A 15,757-nucleotide genomic window follows, 5' to 3' on the forward strand; every position below is an offset into this window, starting at 1 on the left:
TAGTGACTTTCTCAGTGATAGTTAGCAAAGGGAGAAGAGTAGCTTTACAGATGATAAACTGAACATAAAGTCCCAACAGTATAGGATTAAGGGAGCTTCCAGGTTGGCAAACAAAGCCACACTGGGAGGGTGATGCACCTCAGACCCCATGGGGACAGAAGTTCTTGTGCTCAGGATCCTCCCAGACCTTGCCCTATGTATCTCTTCATCTGGCTGTTCATCTGTATCCTTTGCATATTCTTTAATAAACTGGTAAATATAAGTGTTTCCTGGAGTTCTAGTGTTTCCTGTAGTCGCTCTAGCAAATTAACCAAACATGAGGAGGAGCATATGGGAACCTCCAATTTGTAGCTTAAGCAGACAGAAGCTGTGGATAACCTGGGGACCTACTACTTGTGATTGGCATCTGAAGTGGGATGGAAGCAGTCTTGTGGGACTGAGCCCTTAACCTGTGGGACCTGACACTCCTTCCAGGTAGACAGTGCTAGAATTGAGTTAACTTGTAGGACACCCACCTGGTGTTGCACAGAATTTCCTGGTGGGGGGAAAAGCCTCCACACATTTGATGACCAGAAATGTCTGAAGTGTTCTGTATGCACAGTAAAGGAGACACACAGGAAGGAAACTGGAAGTAGAATGAATTGAGTTTTTGTTACACATATACATACACATATTCTTTGCTCTGTCAGCTGAGAGGGCCTAGAAGCAATGATACCTCAGAAGCCATAAACACTCCTTGTACCCAGATCTTGAAATCTAATACCATTCTCTAATAAAAGGAACCAGGGCACTTTGACAAAATGGCTGATTCTAGGACTAGGGCAGGAAATGTATAAGCCTAGAGCATCCTGTAGTGTGAGAAAAGTATGGAAGTGCTCAAAACATAGAAACAAAAAACAAACAACAAAAACCACCCATAGTAGCAGGAGGAAGTCAAAGTGACACAGAAACCAACTAAAAGTGCTCATAGTAGTTAAAGCTGGAACTGAAACAATAAAATAAAGAATTGGATGATATCCCAAAGCATATAATATCCATGAGTCCATAGTGACATAAATAAATTACTGAATAAATAAATAAATGGGGGAGGAGATAAATCTCTCATGCAGAACTGCAAGTAATTATGTAGATAACTTTGCCCACAAGAAAGTGGAGTATAACTCCCACTGCTTAAGTGCAGACTGCACATAGGGACTTCCTCAGTGATAGTATACAATGGGGAGAAGAAGAGTAGCTTTACAGAGGATAAACTGACCACCACCTTACCCAGATGATCAAGGTGAATCTTAGCAGTGACAAATCATGCTGACAGCATGCACCCTGGACATGCTATAATAAAAATGGTACTCTATGCTTCTGTGATCTTCCTCCCAAAATGCATAACCCCAATCTAATCATGAGAAAAACATCAGACAACTCCTACAAAATACCAAAAGTCCTCAAAACTGTCAAGGTAATAAAAAACGAGGGTCTGAGAAATTGTCACAAGACAAGAAGTTCTATGAAGAACCTAAGGAGACATGATGATTAAAGGTAATGAGAAATCCTGGATGGGATCTTGGAACAGAAAAAAAGACACTGGTAAAAACTAAAGAAATCTCAATACACTATCGACATAAGTATCAATACTGGCTTATTGATTATAACAGATATGCTAAGATAATACAAAATTTAAAAAATAGGAGAAGCTGAGTGTGGAGTGTATGGGAATTCTGTGTACGGCTTGCAATTTTTCTATAAATCTAAAACTGTTCTAAAAAAGTAAAGTTTGTTTAAAAAATCAAAGGCATTGGGGCACCTGGGTGGCTCAGTTGGTTGAGTGTCTGACTTTACCTCAGGTCATGATCTCATAGTTTGTGAGTTTGTGAGACAGGCTGCTGTCAGCCTGTCAGTGCAGAGCTCACTTCAGATCCTCTGTCCTCCTCTCTCTGCCCCTCCCCTGCTTGTGTTATACACATACACACACACACAAAGGCAAAAAAGGAGTCATAATTATAGATAACTCAGAGATTTAAAAGATATGGAAACCCATCAACTATGACACAAACAAATTTGAAAGCTTAGACAAGGAAGACATGTTTTAGAAAAATATAATTTACCAAACTGTTTCAAGAATCAGGAGAAAATCTAAATAATCCATAGATATAATATAAATGGAAGATATAATTAAACTTTTTTCCATAAAGAGAAAAACTAACCTGAGAGGCATTTTTTGGCTAGTTTCACTATTAGAGAATCCTCAAAGTAGTAACTGTTACAGGAAAGATCAACTGGCGGAAGCTAAAATCAGTGGGCAAAACTTCGAGGAGAAAAAGGTTATTAGTATCTCACCTATGATATTTATCAATTAAAAAGGGGAAAATTACAAATTTACAATAGAAAGCCTGGCACACCCCACTTTAAACAAGAGATAGATTGAAAGACATCCCATGGTCCTAGAGTAGAAGACATTATACTGCCAAGATGGCAATACTCCCCAAATTGATATACAGGCTCAGTGTGATCCCTATCAAAATCTCGGCTGGCTTCTTTCCCAGAAAGTGACAAATTAATCTTAAAATTCATATGAATACTCAAGGAACCCAGAATAGCCAAAACAATCTTGAAAAGTAGAACAAAACTCAAATACATACTATTCCCAATTTTAAAACTTATTACAAAGCTACAGTAATTAAGACTGTGTGGTACTGGAATAAGGATAGATATATCCACTGAATAACCACAGGCAAGAGAATGATTTTGGACCCCTACCTCATACCATACAAAAAAATTAACTCAAAATGCATCAAAGATCTAAAGGTAAGAGCTGAAACTATAAAAAATTCTGAAGAAAATCTAGGAGTAAATTGTCATGACTTCAGGTTAGGCAAAGTCTTTAGATAGGACATCCAAACACAAGTAAGAAAAAAATAAATAAACTGGACTTCATCAAGATCACAAACTATTGTGCTTTAAAGGGCATCATCTAGAAAGTGAAAAAAGAACCCACAGAATGGCAGAAAAACTTTGCAAATCATTATTTTCTATATTATTGTGTAAAATATATAAAGAACTCTTACAACTCATTGATAAAAAGACAACTCAATTTTTAAAATGTTTGTTTGTTTGTTTAGAGAGACAGAGCACAAGCAGGGGAGGGGCAAAGAGGGAGAGAGAGAATCCCAAGCAGGCTCTGTGCCATCAGGGCAGAGTCTGATGTGGGGCTTGAATGCACAAACCATGAGATCATGACCTGAGCCAAAATCAAGAGTCAGATGCTTAACTGACTGAGCCACCCAGGCGCCCCAAGTAACTCAATTTTTAAAACAGGCAAAAGACCTGAATAGCTGTTTCTCCAAAGAAGATATATAAATCGTCAATGAGCCAGAAAGGATGCTCAAAATCATCAGCCATCATGGAAATGCAAATCAAAGCCATGATGAAATCCTTCTTCCCATCCACTTAGGAAAACATTCTGGCTTTAAATTACTCTGTTAAGTTCCTGTGAGTTGGTAAGATCTGTTCTCCTGCTAGTAGAGAAGGAGAAAAGCTACTCTTTAGGGAAGGAGCCTTATACAGAGACACAACAAGTGGCAACCACTATTTTGACTGAGTGCATGCTATGCTGGGAAGCACATGAAAAAAGGGGAGGAGCCTGAATGGATATGAATATGAAGTTCAAGACAGCAGGGAGAAAGCTGCTTATAAGGAATAAAGAAGGGCTCCTTAGGGGAAGGAGAAAGAGAGGAGAAAGTGATGCCCTATGTATGAGTTAGGCTGGGCATAGGCTTAAGCTGGTATAACTAGAGACCCACCTACACCATGGCTTACAGAACACAGAATTTTATTTCCCTCTTCTGTTAATAGTCCCAAAGCGAGAAGTCTAGGCAGGTGGGTGTTGTTTTGTGCAATCTTTCAGACCCAGAAACCTACTTTTTTTGACTCCTCTACTCCTTAGAGTTTGACTTTGACTTCATGGCTAGGATATCCACCTTCTCTTTGTAGGAGTGCCCTATTCTGTAAGGAATGGAAGAAGTTCCTGAAGAGCCTAGGGTGCATTAAAAAAAAAAAAGGCAATCCCAAAGATCCAAATCTTGAGATACTGAAAGGGTCTCACTTAATCTTACGATTAGGAACATTCCATACCCAAAGAAACAACAGTTAGTATTTGCTTCTCAAGAAGAGGAAATGACTTAAGATTGAAGTCTGACTCTAGTTTTGAAACCAGTGACAAATATTTAATAGCATCTCTCATACCTCATTTTTTTTTTTTTTAATTTGAGAGAAAGAGAGAGAACACAAGTGTGGGAGAGGGGCAGAGGGAGGGAAAGAATCTTAAAAGCAGGCTCCATGCTCAGGGTGGAGCCCAATGCAGGGCTTAATCCCATGACCCTGGGATCACAACTTGAGCTGAAGTCAAGAGTCGGATGTTTAACTGACTGAACCACCCAGGTGACCCTCACACTTTAATTTTAAAGCAATTTTCCATTTCCTGGAAGAATCAGGAAAAGTAAAAAAATATGTAATTCATTTATATTGGTTTGCTATATTGCTACTAATTACTATCTATCAGATTCCCTTACACTTTAGGACAAATATAACTTGTAAACATAATGGAACAGATTCATAATCACTGCCCTATCTATAGAGAATTCTAATTTCTTTCTGAAGCAAAGGACTGGTTCAAACAGCCATTTCTCTTAAAAAATTATTTCACTTCTAACATACTTACTTCTATTTTTTCACCCAGGTGCATTCTTTGAAAAGAAACCTCTGAAAAACTTCCAGCAGCTGGATTTGGCAGGAAATTGTGTGAGCAGTGATGGATGGCTTGGCTTCATGAACGTATTTCAGAATCTTAAGCAATTAGTTTTTTTTTACTTCAGTACTACAAGATTTTTACCTGATGCAGCATTAGTCAGAAAACTTGGCCATGTGTTATCTAAGTTAACTTTTTTGCAAGAAGGTAGGCTTGTTGGGTGGCAGTTTGATGATGATGATATTAGTGTTATTAAAGGTGCTTTTAAACTATTAACTTAAATAAAAGTCACCTTAAGCCCATGAATGCTCTGGGGACCCCATTACTTTCAGCCTGGTGACCTAAAAATCTTTGCTCATCCAGTGCAAGAGTCTGAATGTATATGACAACCCATTATATAGCCTAAAAATTATTCTTCTTGGGGGGCCTAGGTGGCTTAGTCGGTTAAGTGTCTGACTCTTGATTTTGGCTCAGGTCATGATTTCATGGTTCGTGAAATCAAGCCCTGCATTGGCCTCAGTGCTGAATGTGCAGCCTGCTTGGGATTCTCTCCCTCTCTCTCTGCCCCTCCCTGCTACCACTTTCTCTCTCTCTCAAAATAAACATTAAAACAAAAATTATCCTTGTCAACAGTGTCTGCCTAACTTGCTCTTTCCAAACTTTGTCTTCCTCTCCTGGTATCAGGATGATGTGTGACATCATGACCTCTGTAGCTGGCCTCGTCCATGGAAATTTGCTTCCTTAAAGTTTCATTATTCAAAAAAAAAAAAAAAAAAAAGAAAAAAAAGCGCAAGAGGATAAAAGGAGAATGCCAAGAAAATGAGGCAAAGAAGAGGAGCAAGTGGGGGGCAGTTGGACAACATGAGCTATTCTGTGTCTCATCACAAGTAGGATTACCATGTAGTTGAAGTGATATCGTTTATCCTTGTATTCCCGTTGGTCTTGGGAATAGGTCACAAAAATTGATATACTGTATGCATATTTACTTAGTACAGTGCCTGGCACATACTGGATACTCAACAAGTATTTGCTGAACTAAATTAAATTACCAATAAATTGCTATTGAATAAAAAACAAGCCAAAATTATTTAAGATCAGAGAGAAAACTCTATGTACGTTCTTTATTCAAACAGTGTGATTCAAACAATTTGGGATGTAAAAAGCATTTTCTCATATAAGCAGATTAGACTCCCAAAGAGATCAGCAGTCTTTAGTCAAGCAAAAGACTGGCAGTTCACAAGCAGCTTAATCAGAGGCTTGATATTCAGGACCTCCCCATTTGCTTATACATGTATGTATTTCCAACTGTTATCTTTATAGATTAAGGAAGAAAGAAAAATGTACCCCATTCTTTTGTACCCGAGGAAGCTAAAGGTACCCTGTCCTAAACTTTTCGCCAATACCACCCAAAATAATCCTTCCCCACAAAGAAAGAAGTCCAAGAAAAATCTGTTTAATCTTAACAGATTTAAGTCCAGTGTGAAATAAACAAAAACCTAAATGGTGTTTAACCTGCAGTTCACCTTCTATACTCATGGCACCTCAAATTAATGGCTTGGGTGTTGGTGTAGGTAACACTTGGCCTGTATGCTGAGGTAGTCACTGGAAGGAAATTTAGAGCTGACAGTTTACAGATTAACTAATCCATTCCCATCCCAACTTTATAGATAAACCAGAGAGAAGTTAAATGACTTGCCCACAGTAACAAAATACTTACATAATGGCAGCGTCAGGATCAGAATCCAAATCTCCTGACTTCTAGTCCAGTGTTTTTCCATTACAGTATGGCGTTTTCTGAGATGGGGTTAATTACACTCCATAGAACTTGCTCTTAATCACAAACAATGGGCCAAATATTCAATTCAAACTTCCTTGTTTGGCTTCAAGTGACTCTGTGGCAAGATTTACCAGCAAGGCTATTGCCCATAGTCCTAGGTTGGCCAAGTTTCTTGTTTTCATATCCAGAATCTGGCCAGAGCTTGGCAAATAAGACTTCTTTATATAATCATGAATGGACCAATGTCACCTATAGCAGTTGGCATCAGTGAATTTCAGGAAGTAGAGCCAATTCCTCCAAAACCCACAGCAAACTTCTTAAACAGTGCAGGTGGGTATCAAAGCACCTTTGGTGGGACAACTACACAGGTGTTGCCTCTGAATGGGTGATGAGGAAACAGGCATTTAACTTCATGCAGAATTCTGTTCTGTACACTTTAAAAATCCCATGAGAATGGAGAAGACATGCGGCGGTGGGGGGGGGGGGGCAGCGGGCAGCACATACCTCTTAATCATCACTCAGTACATGGCAGTTCTTCAGATTTCATGCGTGACCCACTTAGATGAGGTCAATGGAGGAAAAATCACCCTGTAATAGTAGACCAATAATAGGTATACTAATAGTTGGAGAACATAAGACAAAGGACAAGGAACAGATTGCCTTATTACATTTACAAAATTTCATTTTTCCCAGAAGTCAAGGTAGTGTGGGCTCTATTTCTTCAGCAGGTCAAATGCCTGAACAGGGTTGCGGATGTCAAAGACAATGACAAACTCCTCACCAAGCAAAAGTTGGGACATGGCCACTTATTACAAGATGACTATAACTCTGCTTGACAAAGATGGCTTCTTGGATGTTATCCCACTGTGAAATCAGATTTGGAAGTGCTGCTCATATTTAAAAGAGGATGAGCTGATTGAAGCAACTTGCAAATTCTACAAAAACAAAAATCTTCTCTACATAGCTGGCTGATGGCTGGAAAAATCATAAATCTCCAGGAGTACTAGATTCCAGAAAAGTCGAATCCACTCTCAAAATACCTTTTTAAAACTCTAATTACAAAACTCATGATTAAATTTAAAAATTACCTCAGGTAATTTGTGACTGCTGCTTGTGATACTTTTTATAAGTAATACTGACCATGTTGGAAAGTCTTTAACATCCACATTTGGAAAATAATCAAAAAACAAGATAATCCACATGATTCTCACACTTCATCACAGTTAACAATTTATGATTTTGACAAAGCAAAACAAAATAAGTTGGAAATTGCCTGTTACAGATATAACAATACTGTACTCTATAACATAGGATCTATTATGTTTTGGTAAAATTATATAATGTTAACTCAAATTGTTTATGCAACTTTGAAAAGATATCAAATCCCACATTATGCATGGAATTCTATATATTTTGGTAATATATCTGATATATTTTGTTAATAAAGTGAGAGAGTAAAGTCAACCAATGGAAAGGTGACAAAAAAGATAAATTCCATCATTATGTCAGTACTTTGGGGGTTTGTTTTTGTTTCATTATATCAATTTGATTATATGTTATATAGAAAACTGGATTCCTTCACTGCACATTACCAAAGGATTTGGTATTCATTTAACCAAAATAAAACACTTTGAGAACCACAGACTATTTACAAGTGTACTGAAATATTTTAATGAAAAAACTAAAAAATTTTTGATAATTAAAAATTTCAAATTATGCTAGACAGAATATGCTTTAAAATTTTTGATAAAAACTTTTTCTTTCTTTTGCAAGACATAAATCAAGAGGACCTCAAAAAAAATGTAGCAATTAAGTTTGGAAAACTATAAAAGAGACTTTTACTTTCAGAATGGATGTTTTTTTACATTCTTAAAATGTATGTCATTATTCAAGAAGCATGTTTATAAATTTCATTGAAGAAAATATTATACTTTTAATAATGTGACAGATTTGCTCCATCAAGTGGTTCTCTTATAATGTCTATCACACTGCAGTCAACTACAAAAGCAAATAACAAAATTTAAATTCAGAGAAACACGCTTTCTAAAGGAAGCCTAAATTTCAAACCCTATAACATTTAGAAGGTTCTCACAGCCCCAAATACATTTACAAAAAGGTACTTTCATCAGTTTCATGTAATGTGAACAAACCTACTATTCTCTATCATTTAGAGTAAATGATTGAACAGTCGGTGCACAGCTGGATTAGTAAATAAAATGGAATCAAGGAGTCAATGTTCCTCATAAAAATAAGTTAGATTGCAGTACATCATGGTCTTGGTTGTCCAGTTCTATTGTTAGCTCCGTATCTACTTGGCATATTTGTAAAACCAGTCCTGAATCCTTGGGTTACTCCAATTCCTGGAATTCCAAGTCCTTGATTAAGCAAGCTACTACTGTAAGGTGTATGTCCATGATTAAGACCCAAACCAGAAGGTCTTGTTTGGGTGTTGAGCAGAATGACTGGGCTCACGTTTTTTCCAGGGGTGTTAAATGAAAATTCTGGAGGTGGACTACTAGGTTTAGCTGGAGTCGACGTAACAGGGTTTGAATCATCAGTACCCTTTAAAGGAGGCATTGGAATTATGTGATGATCTGAAAAGTTTAGGACATTGGCTGCAACAGGCCCAGACAGTAAGGCAGGTCTAATCCAATCATCCTTGAAAATTTGAACGGTCAAAGTAGACACTAGAGTGTACAGCCTATTGGTCACATGAGCAAGAACCATTTGTTCATTTGCATCCCGTCGAATTCTTACATGCACTGATCCGGCCTAAAAGGGGAAAAATCATAAGAAAGAGATACTTAAAATTATACCATTGAAAATTCCCCTAGAAATAAATATTTTATTTATGATTTGGCTGTAACTGTACTTGGTGTTTTCTTTTAAACAAGAGAAAGTATCATGTCTTGATATTCCTTGAAGACTACTCAGCAGTGACTGTCAATGTGGAGAGTTGATAAAAATTATGTGACTAAATAAAATGTGTCTTTTTAAAATATATGAAAAAAATATATATGTGGGAGGAAGACAGGCATGTTATAGCCTAATGCAGAATATAACATATATAGAAAATGCAATGGAAGAGCAGAAAAGAGAGCTGCTAATTCAAATTAAGGAAGATTTGTAAAGAAGATGGCATTTGATCCAGGGTTGATGGTGAAATGTAATTTCCAAAAGTGGAGACAGATATTCTAAGCTGAGAGAACAGCAATTAAAATGCATGGCATGGTTGGACAGAATAAGCAATATTACTAATATATAAAGAAGTACAAATATTTCAGGGGGCAGAAAAATAATGAAAGAGAGAAAAGAAAAGAAAGAAGGATGGAAAAAAGAAAGAAAAACAGGTAGTAAGGTTAAAAGAAAGGCTAGCAGAGAACTCTAAAAATCATGATATGGAGTTTAATAGTAGCAATCAATCAGAAATAAAGTTCAGAAAAAGTGTAGGTATGAATGATTGGTAATTAGGTAAAAAATGACTGCAACACTCTAGGTTAGAAATGAAGAGGGCAGGACAGGACAAATATAATGGGATCAGAAAGGGACAGATGGATTCATGAGTTTCCCTGAGTTAGATGTGGGGGGACTTGATACCCAATTGGATGTAGTGGATGAGGGAGATGGACTGACTCATCAATTTCTTTGAGTCAGGTTAGATCTAGCCTCTAACCTTGAGGCTAGATCTCAAGGTTTCTAGCCTGGGTTACTATGAGGATAGAGAACCCCAGGCTTTACAATGATGGCTAGAAGTCTGTTTACTGAAAGATATTTATCATACGTTATGTTTTTAAATGATTCTATTTTGTTTAAAACATACACAGAGAGAAAAATAGCCAAGAGTGACAACACTTATCTCTAGATAGTAGAATTATTAAAGGTTTTTTGTTCGCTTCTCTTTGACTTAGTTACAGTTTTTCTAAGAATCAGGTACCATTTGCATAATGAAACTTAAGTAAAAATAAATAGTAAGTAAAATGAAACAAAATGTCCAGCAGACTCAATGCTGATTTCTAGATAAACTCAGATTTTCAAGATAAAAAACTATAACGAAGAATAAGTTTCACATAAATTAGTCAAATACAAGTAGTTGTTTTATTTACAATGTGTCTGAATCTATGACTTTAACAGTAGTGCCTGTCAATCATAAGATGGAGAAAATATCTATAATGCTTGAATTTGACTTCTAGTTTATTATGAAAGACAAGGCATGTTTAGAAATGCAGTCACCTTTGATTTCTTCCTTTTCTTGGCCACTACCATCTCACAGTTATCACTAGACAAAACTATAAAAGACACCGTAACCTCTTCCAGTCTGCTACGGAAATTAAAGCAATTAAAATAAATGAAAACCATTTCTGAGCAGGAGCTTGAACAGAGTCTGCTGTGACTATGGTGTTTGCATTAATTTATGGCTTTTGGGACAACTACTCTTGGAGCTCAAAAGCTTGTTTTATTTTTCCTTAGTCTTAATTAGGTACTACCTGGGGGTAGTGGTTAGATGGCCATGTTCTGAACAGTTGGGTGACTTAATTCTTTGTGTGGATACGCCACCCAGCTAAATAAACACTTACCTTCTATGTTATTAAGATCAGTAAAATTAAAAGAATGATTAAAAACAAACTGTGTTCCTGAAGGAATTACATTCCTAAAGGAATGTAAATTGGTATAGCCATTTTTGGAAAGTAATTGGCTGCATCAAAAGCCATGAAAATGTGGATATCCTTTTTTTAAAAAAAAAAATTTATTTTTAACTAATCTCTACACCTAATGTGGGGCTCGAACTCACAACCCCAAGTTCAAGAGTCACATGCAATACTGACTGAGCCAGCTAGGCACCCCAGTGTGAATATCCTTTGACTCACAAAAACCACTTCTAAAAATTAATCTTAAGGAATAATCACAGGTATGTGCAAAGATGATTCCACAAAAATGTTCATCCTAGCTCTGTTTATAAGGGAAAAATGGAATGCCATTAAGGGAGTGATTAAGTAAATGATGGCATATTCAAATAATGTAAAACTGCAGCCATTAAAAATTATGTTGGGATTCTTCAAAGACAGCAGTAATGGTGGCACTTTTTGGAAATTCCCCCAAATATGCCCAGAAAAACCGAAATTAAGACATCAACCCCAAAAACCTATGGACAACATCTATTAAGAAACTAGATAACATGGTTTTCCCAAGAAATCCTAATCACCCTAATCCTAAGGTGTGAGACCTGCAAGGTATCAGCACCTATGAAGGAGGAAGCAACAGGATATCTGATGGACCTAAAAACCTCAAAGCAGCTAACCTGTACTCAATGGAAATCTAGGGCAGCAAATTTGAGAAAGGCAGCTGGGAAACTGGGAGGGGATTTGCACATTTCAATAGTGGGTGAGGACACTGAGATGGCCGTAAGATCTGAAGAGCTGGAGCAGCCTAAGCCCTGTGAGCTCTCCAAAGTAAGCAAGCAAGCTCCCTGCCAGTAGAAAGCCCCACATTAAGAAGAAACAACTGGGAACAGAATCCAAATTGAGCAACACAGCAGAAACAAGAGATAACAAAGAGCAGATACAAATGGCAGGAAAAGACCCAGGAGAAAGAAAAAACTTTCACTTCACACACTCAATCAGAAGAGGGAGCTTTAGAACCATAAATTCAAACACACTACCATAACCACTCCTTATTTTAAAATTCAGGAAAACAATTTTGCATAAAAAGGAGAAACAGAAAAGGAATGATTCCAAATCGCACACAAAGCTATTGTAAGAAAAAAATAGATTACAAAGGATTGCCCAAAAGAGTCACCTATAAAACACATGAGAACTATGACCTACTTTTTCAAAAGAAGCTGAAAGACATGAAACACATAAAACAGTATCAATCAGCATTCAAAAACCTCAAAAATGAGGGGCCCTAGGTGGATCAGTTGGTTAAACGTCCAACTTCAGCTCAGGTCATGATCTCACAGCTCCTGAATTCAAGCCCCACGTTGAGCTCTGTGCTGACAGCTCAGAGCCTGAAGCCTGCTTCGGGTTCTGTGTCTTCTCTCTCTGCCCCTCCCCTGCTCGCTCTCTCTCTCTCTCTCTCTCTCTCTCTCAAAACTAAACATTAAAAAAAAAACAAAACAAAACCTCAAAAATGAGACAACAACAAGAAAAACAATCACTTGAGAAATGAAGACCAGACTAGGGGCGCCTGGGTGGGTCAGTCCATTGAGCATCCTGCTCTTGATTTTGGCAAAGGTCATGATCTCATGGTTTGTGAGTTCGAGCCCCACATGGGGCTCTGCACTGACTGTGTGGAGCCTGCTTGGGATTCTCTCTCCCTCTCTCTCTCTGCCCCTCGCTCACTTGCTCTCTCTCAAAATAAAAAAAACTTAAAAAAAAAGGAAAAAGAAATGAAGACTAGACTAGAACGAATACAAAAGGAAATAAATATACAGGTCTACTGTGAGAGAATAAAAGGCGATGAGAAGGCTAGTTTTAAAAATCAAAGGAACTGAAGATATAATAAGGAACTGAAAGAAAATAAATATAAAAGACCCAATGTGCTTACAATAGTAGATCCCAAAGAAGATACTAAAAGCAAGAGAACAAAATAAATATTAATAATTACAATTAAAGAAAACTTTCCTGAAAGATAAAACAAGTTTTTTACAGTAACATTACTGCAAGGCTATAATGCAAACCTGGAGTAACTGACCCAAAATGACCAACACCAAGACATAGTCCAGTGAACTTACTTACTGGACTTAAAAAAAAAAAAAAAAAAAAAAAGTCTTGGAGTATCTAGGCAAAGATCAAGTCACACTCAAGAGAAAAAAAATTAGGGCCCCTGGATGGCTCAGTCAGTTAAGCGTCCGACTTCGGCTTGGGTCACGATCTTGCAGTCTGTGAGTTCAAGCTCCACGTTAGGCTCTGTACTGACAGCTCAGAGCCTGGAGCCTGCTTCAGATTCTGTGTCTCCTTCTCTCTCTGACCCTTCCCCGCTTGCACTCTGTCTCTCTCTCTCCCTCTCAGAAACAAATAAGCATTCAAAAATTTTAAAAAAGAGAGAAAAAAATATTTGACCAAAAAAGTAATTATTTGGTGACATAGAAAACTGTAAACGATATATTAAGTGAAAAGAGCAAAATATAAACTGCATGGTTTCATTTTTTTTTAATGTTAATTTATTTTTGAGAGAGAGAGAGATAGAGCATGAGCAGGGGAGGGGCAGAGAGAGAGACACAGAATCCAAAGCAGGCTCCAGGCTCCGAGCTTTCAGCACAGAGCCCAACGCAGGGCTGGAACCCACAAACTGAGGGATCATGACCTGAGCTGAAGTTGGCGCTCAACCGATTGAGCCACCCAGAGGCCCCACATAGTTTCGTTTTCTAAGGAGAGAAAATAGGTAAGTATAAATAAGAAAACATCTTGGCAGGCATCTCTATATGATGGGATTATGGTGATTAAATTTTTTTCCAGAGTACTTTTCTGTATTTTCCTCATCATTCCTGACACAGGAATGGAACCATGCCGTAACTGTCTCTCTGGTAATAGGTCCAGACTGGATTTGCAAAAATTAATAAAAGGAAAACCTTATTAAAATGGGAGATGGTTGGGGCGCCTGGGTGGCACAGTCGGTTAAGCGTCCGACTTCAGCCAGGTCACAATCTCGCGGTCCGGGAGTTCGAGCCCCACGTCAGGCTCTGGGCTGATGGCTCAGAGCCTGGAGCCTGTTTCCGATTCTGTGTCTCCCTCTCTCTCTGCCCGTTCCCCGTTCATGCTCTGTCTCTCTCTGTCCCAAAAATAAATAAAAAACGTTGAAAGAAAAAAAATTAAAAAAAATAAAAAATAAAAAAAAATAAAATGAGAGATGGGAGGCCAAAAGGGAGGGTCTCTCAACCCCTACTACCCCGAGTCAATTGTAGACTCAACAGGAAGAGAGGTAAAGTCCATTGTACTTTAGCTACTTCTTTATAACATCAACAGGAGGAAAGAGGTTTTCTTCCTCCTTCTCTGACAAAAGCCCAGCCAATGAGAGACTAATACAACTCAGGCAGTGAAAGCCACTACACTTGAAATCCTGGTTTACTTCACTGGATTTTTCATCTGTAACAGTCCTTTCAACTTCCCCCTTTCCTCTATAGCAGACTGTTCCTCTGCTTTGTTCTTCAGACTTGCATATTGTTTTGTTGTAGCTTGCTTATCGCAAATTGCAATTCTCTGCTATTCCAAAATAAACTCATTTTTGCTAGTAAAATAACTGGTCTTGTTTTTAAGGTTAATATCAAAAACATGGGGGGAGCCTGGGTGGCTCAGTTGGTTAAGCGTCTTGACTTTGGCTCAGGTCATGATCTCATGGTTTGTGAGTGCACGTCCCACATGGGGGTCTGTGCTGACACCTCAGAGCGTGGAGCCTGCTTTGGATTTCTGTGTCTCCCTCTCTGTGCCCCCACCTCCACGCATGCACGCTCTCCCTGTCTCTCAAAAATAAACATAAAAAAAAAAAACCTTTAAAAAAAAAGACCATTAACAGTAGTTTGAAAGGAAAAATAAAAGAAAAATATCCCTCAACTAATATCAATTAGGTTACTGAATTCATCTACATTTTAGACTCTATTAAACAGAAATGGTAATCAAAGGCTCTATAAAAATTTAAAGAAGTTGGGGCTCTTGGGTGGCTTAGTTGGTTAAGCATCTGACTTCAGCTCAGGTCATGATCTCGCAGTTTGGGAGTTCAGGCCCCACATCGGGCTCTGTGCTGACAGCTTGGATTCTGGAGCCTGCTTCAGATTCTGTGTCTCCCTCTCTCTCTGCTCCTCCCCTCTCGTGCTCTGTCTGTCTCTCACTCTCTCTCAAAAACTAAACATTAAAACATTTTTTTTAATTTGAAGAAGTACTTTCTTTAGTTTTAAAAATTATAAACTATGTTTCACTTACTTATTTAATTTTTTATTGTTTAATTTACATCCAAGTTAGTTAATATAAACTATGTTTTAAATTACAACTATATTAATATGGAAAACATACCAGTGAGCCAAAACCTAGGGTCCAAAAATGCTCATTTCGAACTTCTAAAACTCCATCCAAGGTAGATACCTATCAAAAACAAAGAAACTGGGCTGTTTATATTTGACATATCCAACACAGTTCAGTCACAATATGGACTTGACCTAAGCCTAGAAATGACCTGGCCAAAGCCTGCATGAAGACACTCATTAGCCAAGAGAAGTCCTAGACCACTCAAGGTATCATTTTACTTGCTCAGTA

General features: G+C 37.8%; 2 protein-coding genes across 5 annotated transcripts in view; one reads left to right on the forward strand and one right to left on the reverse strand.

The window, feature by feature from the left end:
• NLRC4 (NLR family CARD domain containing 4) overlaps nt 1–5,040 on the forward strand; it is a 36,867-nt gene extending 31,827 nt beyond the window's left edge. Inside the window, 1 exon segment of the mRNA XM_019827705.3 lies at nt 4,730–5,040. Within this exon segment, the coding sequence (XP_019683264.3) occupies nt 4,730–5,019 (290 nt within the window). The 3' untranslated portion in view covers nt 5,020–5,040.
• An 805-nt stretch (nt 5,041–5,845) lies between these two features.
• SLC30A6 (solute carrier family 30 member 6) overlaps nt 5,846–15,757 on the reverse strand; it is a 51,588-nt gene continuing 41,676 nt past the window's right edge. For 3 of the 4 annotated variants that reach the window (XM_045054712.1, XM_011281137.4, XM_019827704.3), the window contains 2 exons: nt 15,518–15,586; nt 7,172–9,287 (listed from right to left, as the gene is read on the reverse strand). In XM_045054712.1, coding sequence (XP_044910647.1) covers nt 8,784–9,287; nt 15,518–15,586 — 573 coding nt within the window. In that variant the 3' untranslated portion in view covers nt 7,172–8,783. Of the gene's footprint in view, nt 9,288–15,517; nt 15,587–15,757 lie in introns of all 4 variants that reach the window. The other variant, XM_011281136.4, reaches the window with a different exon arrangement.

The sequence above is a fragment of the Felis catus genome, chromosome A3 (assembly GCF_018350175.1).
Source record: "Felis catus isolate Fca126 chromosome A3, F.catus_Fca126_mat1.0, whole genome shotgun sequence".
Classification (NCBI taxonomy): domain Eukaryota; kingdom Metazoa; phylum Chordata; class Mammalia; order Carnivora; family Felidae; genus Felis; species Felis catus.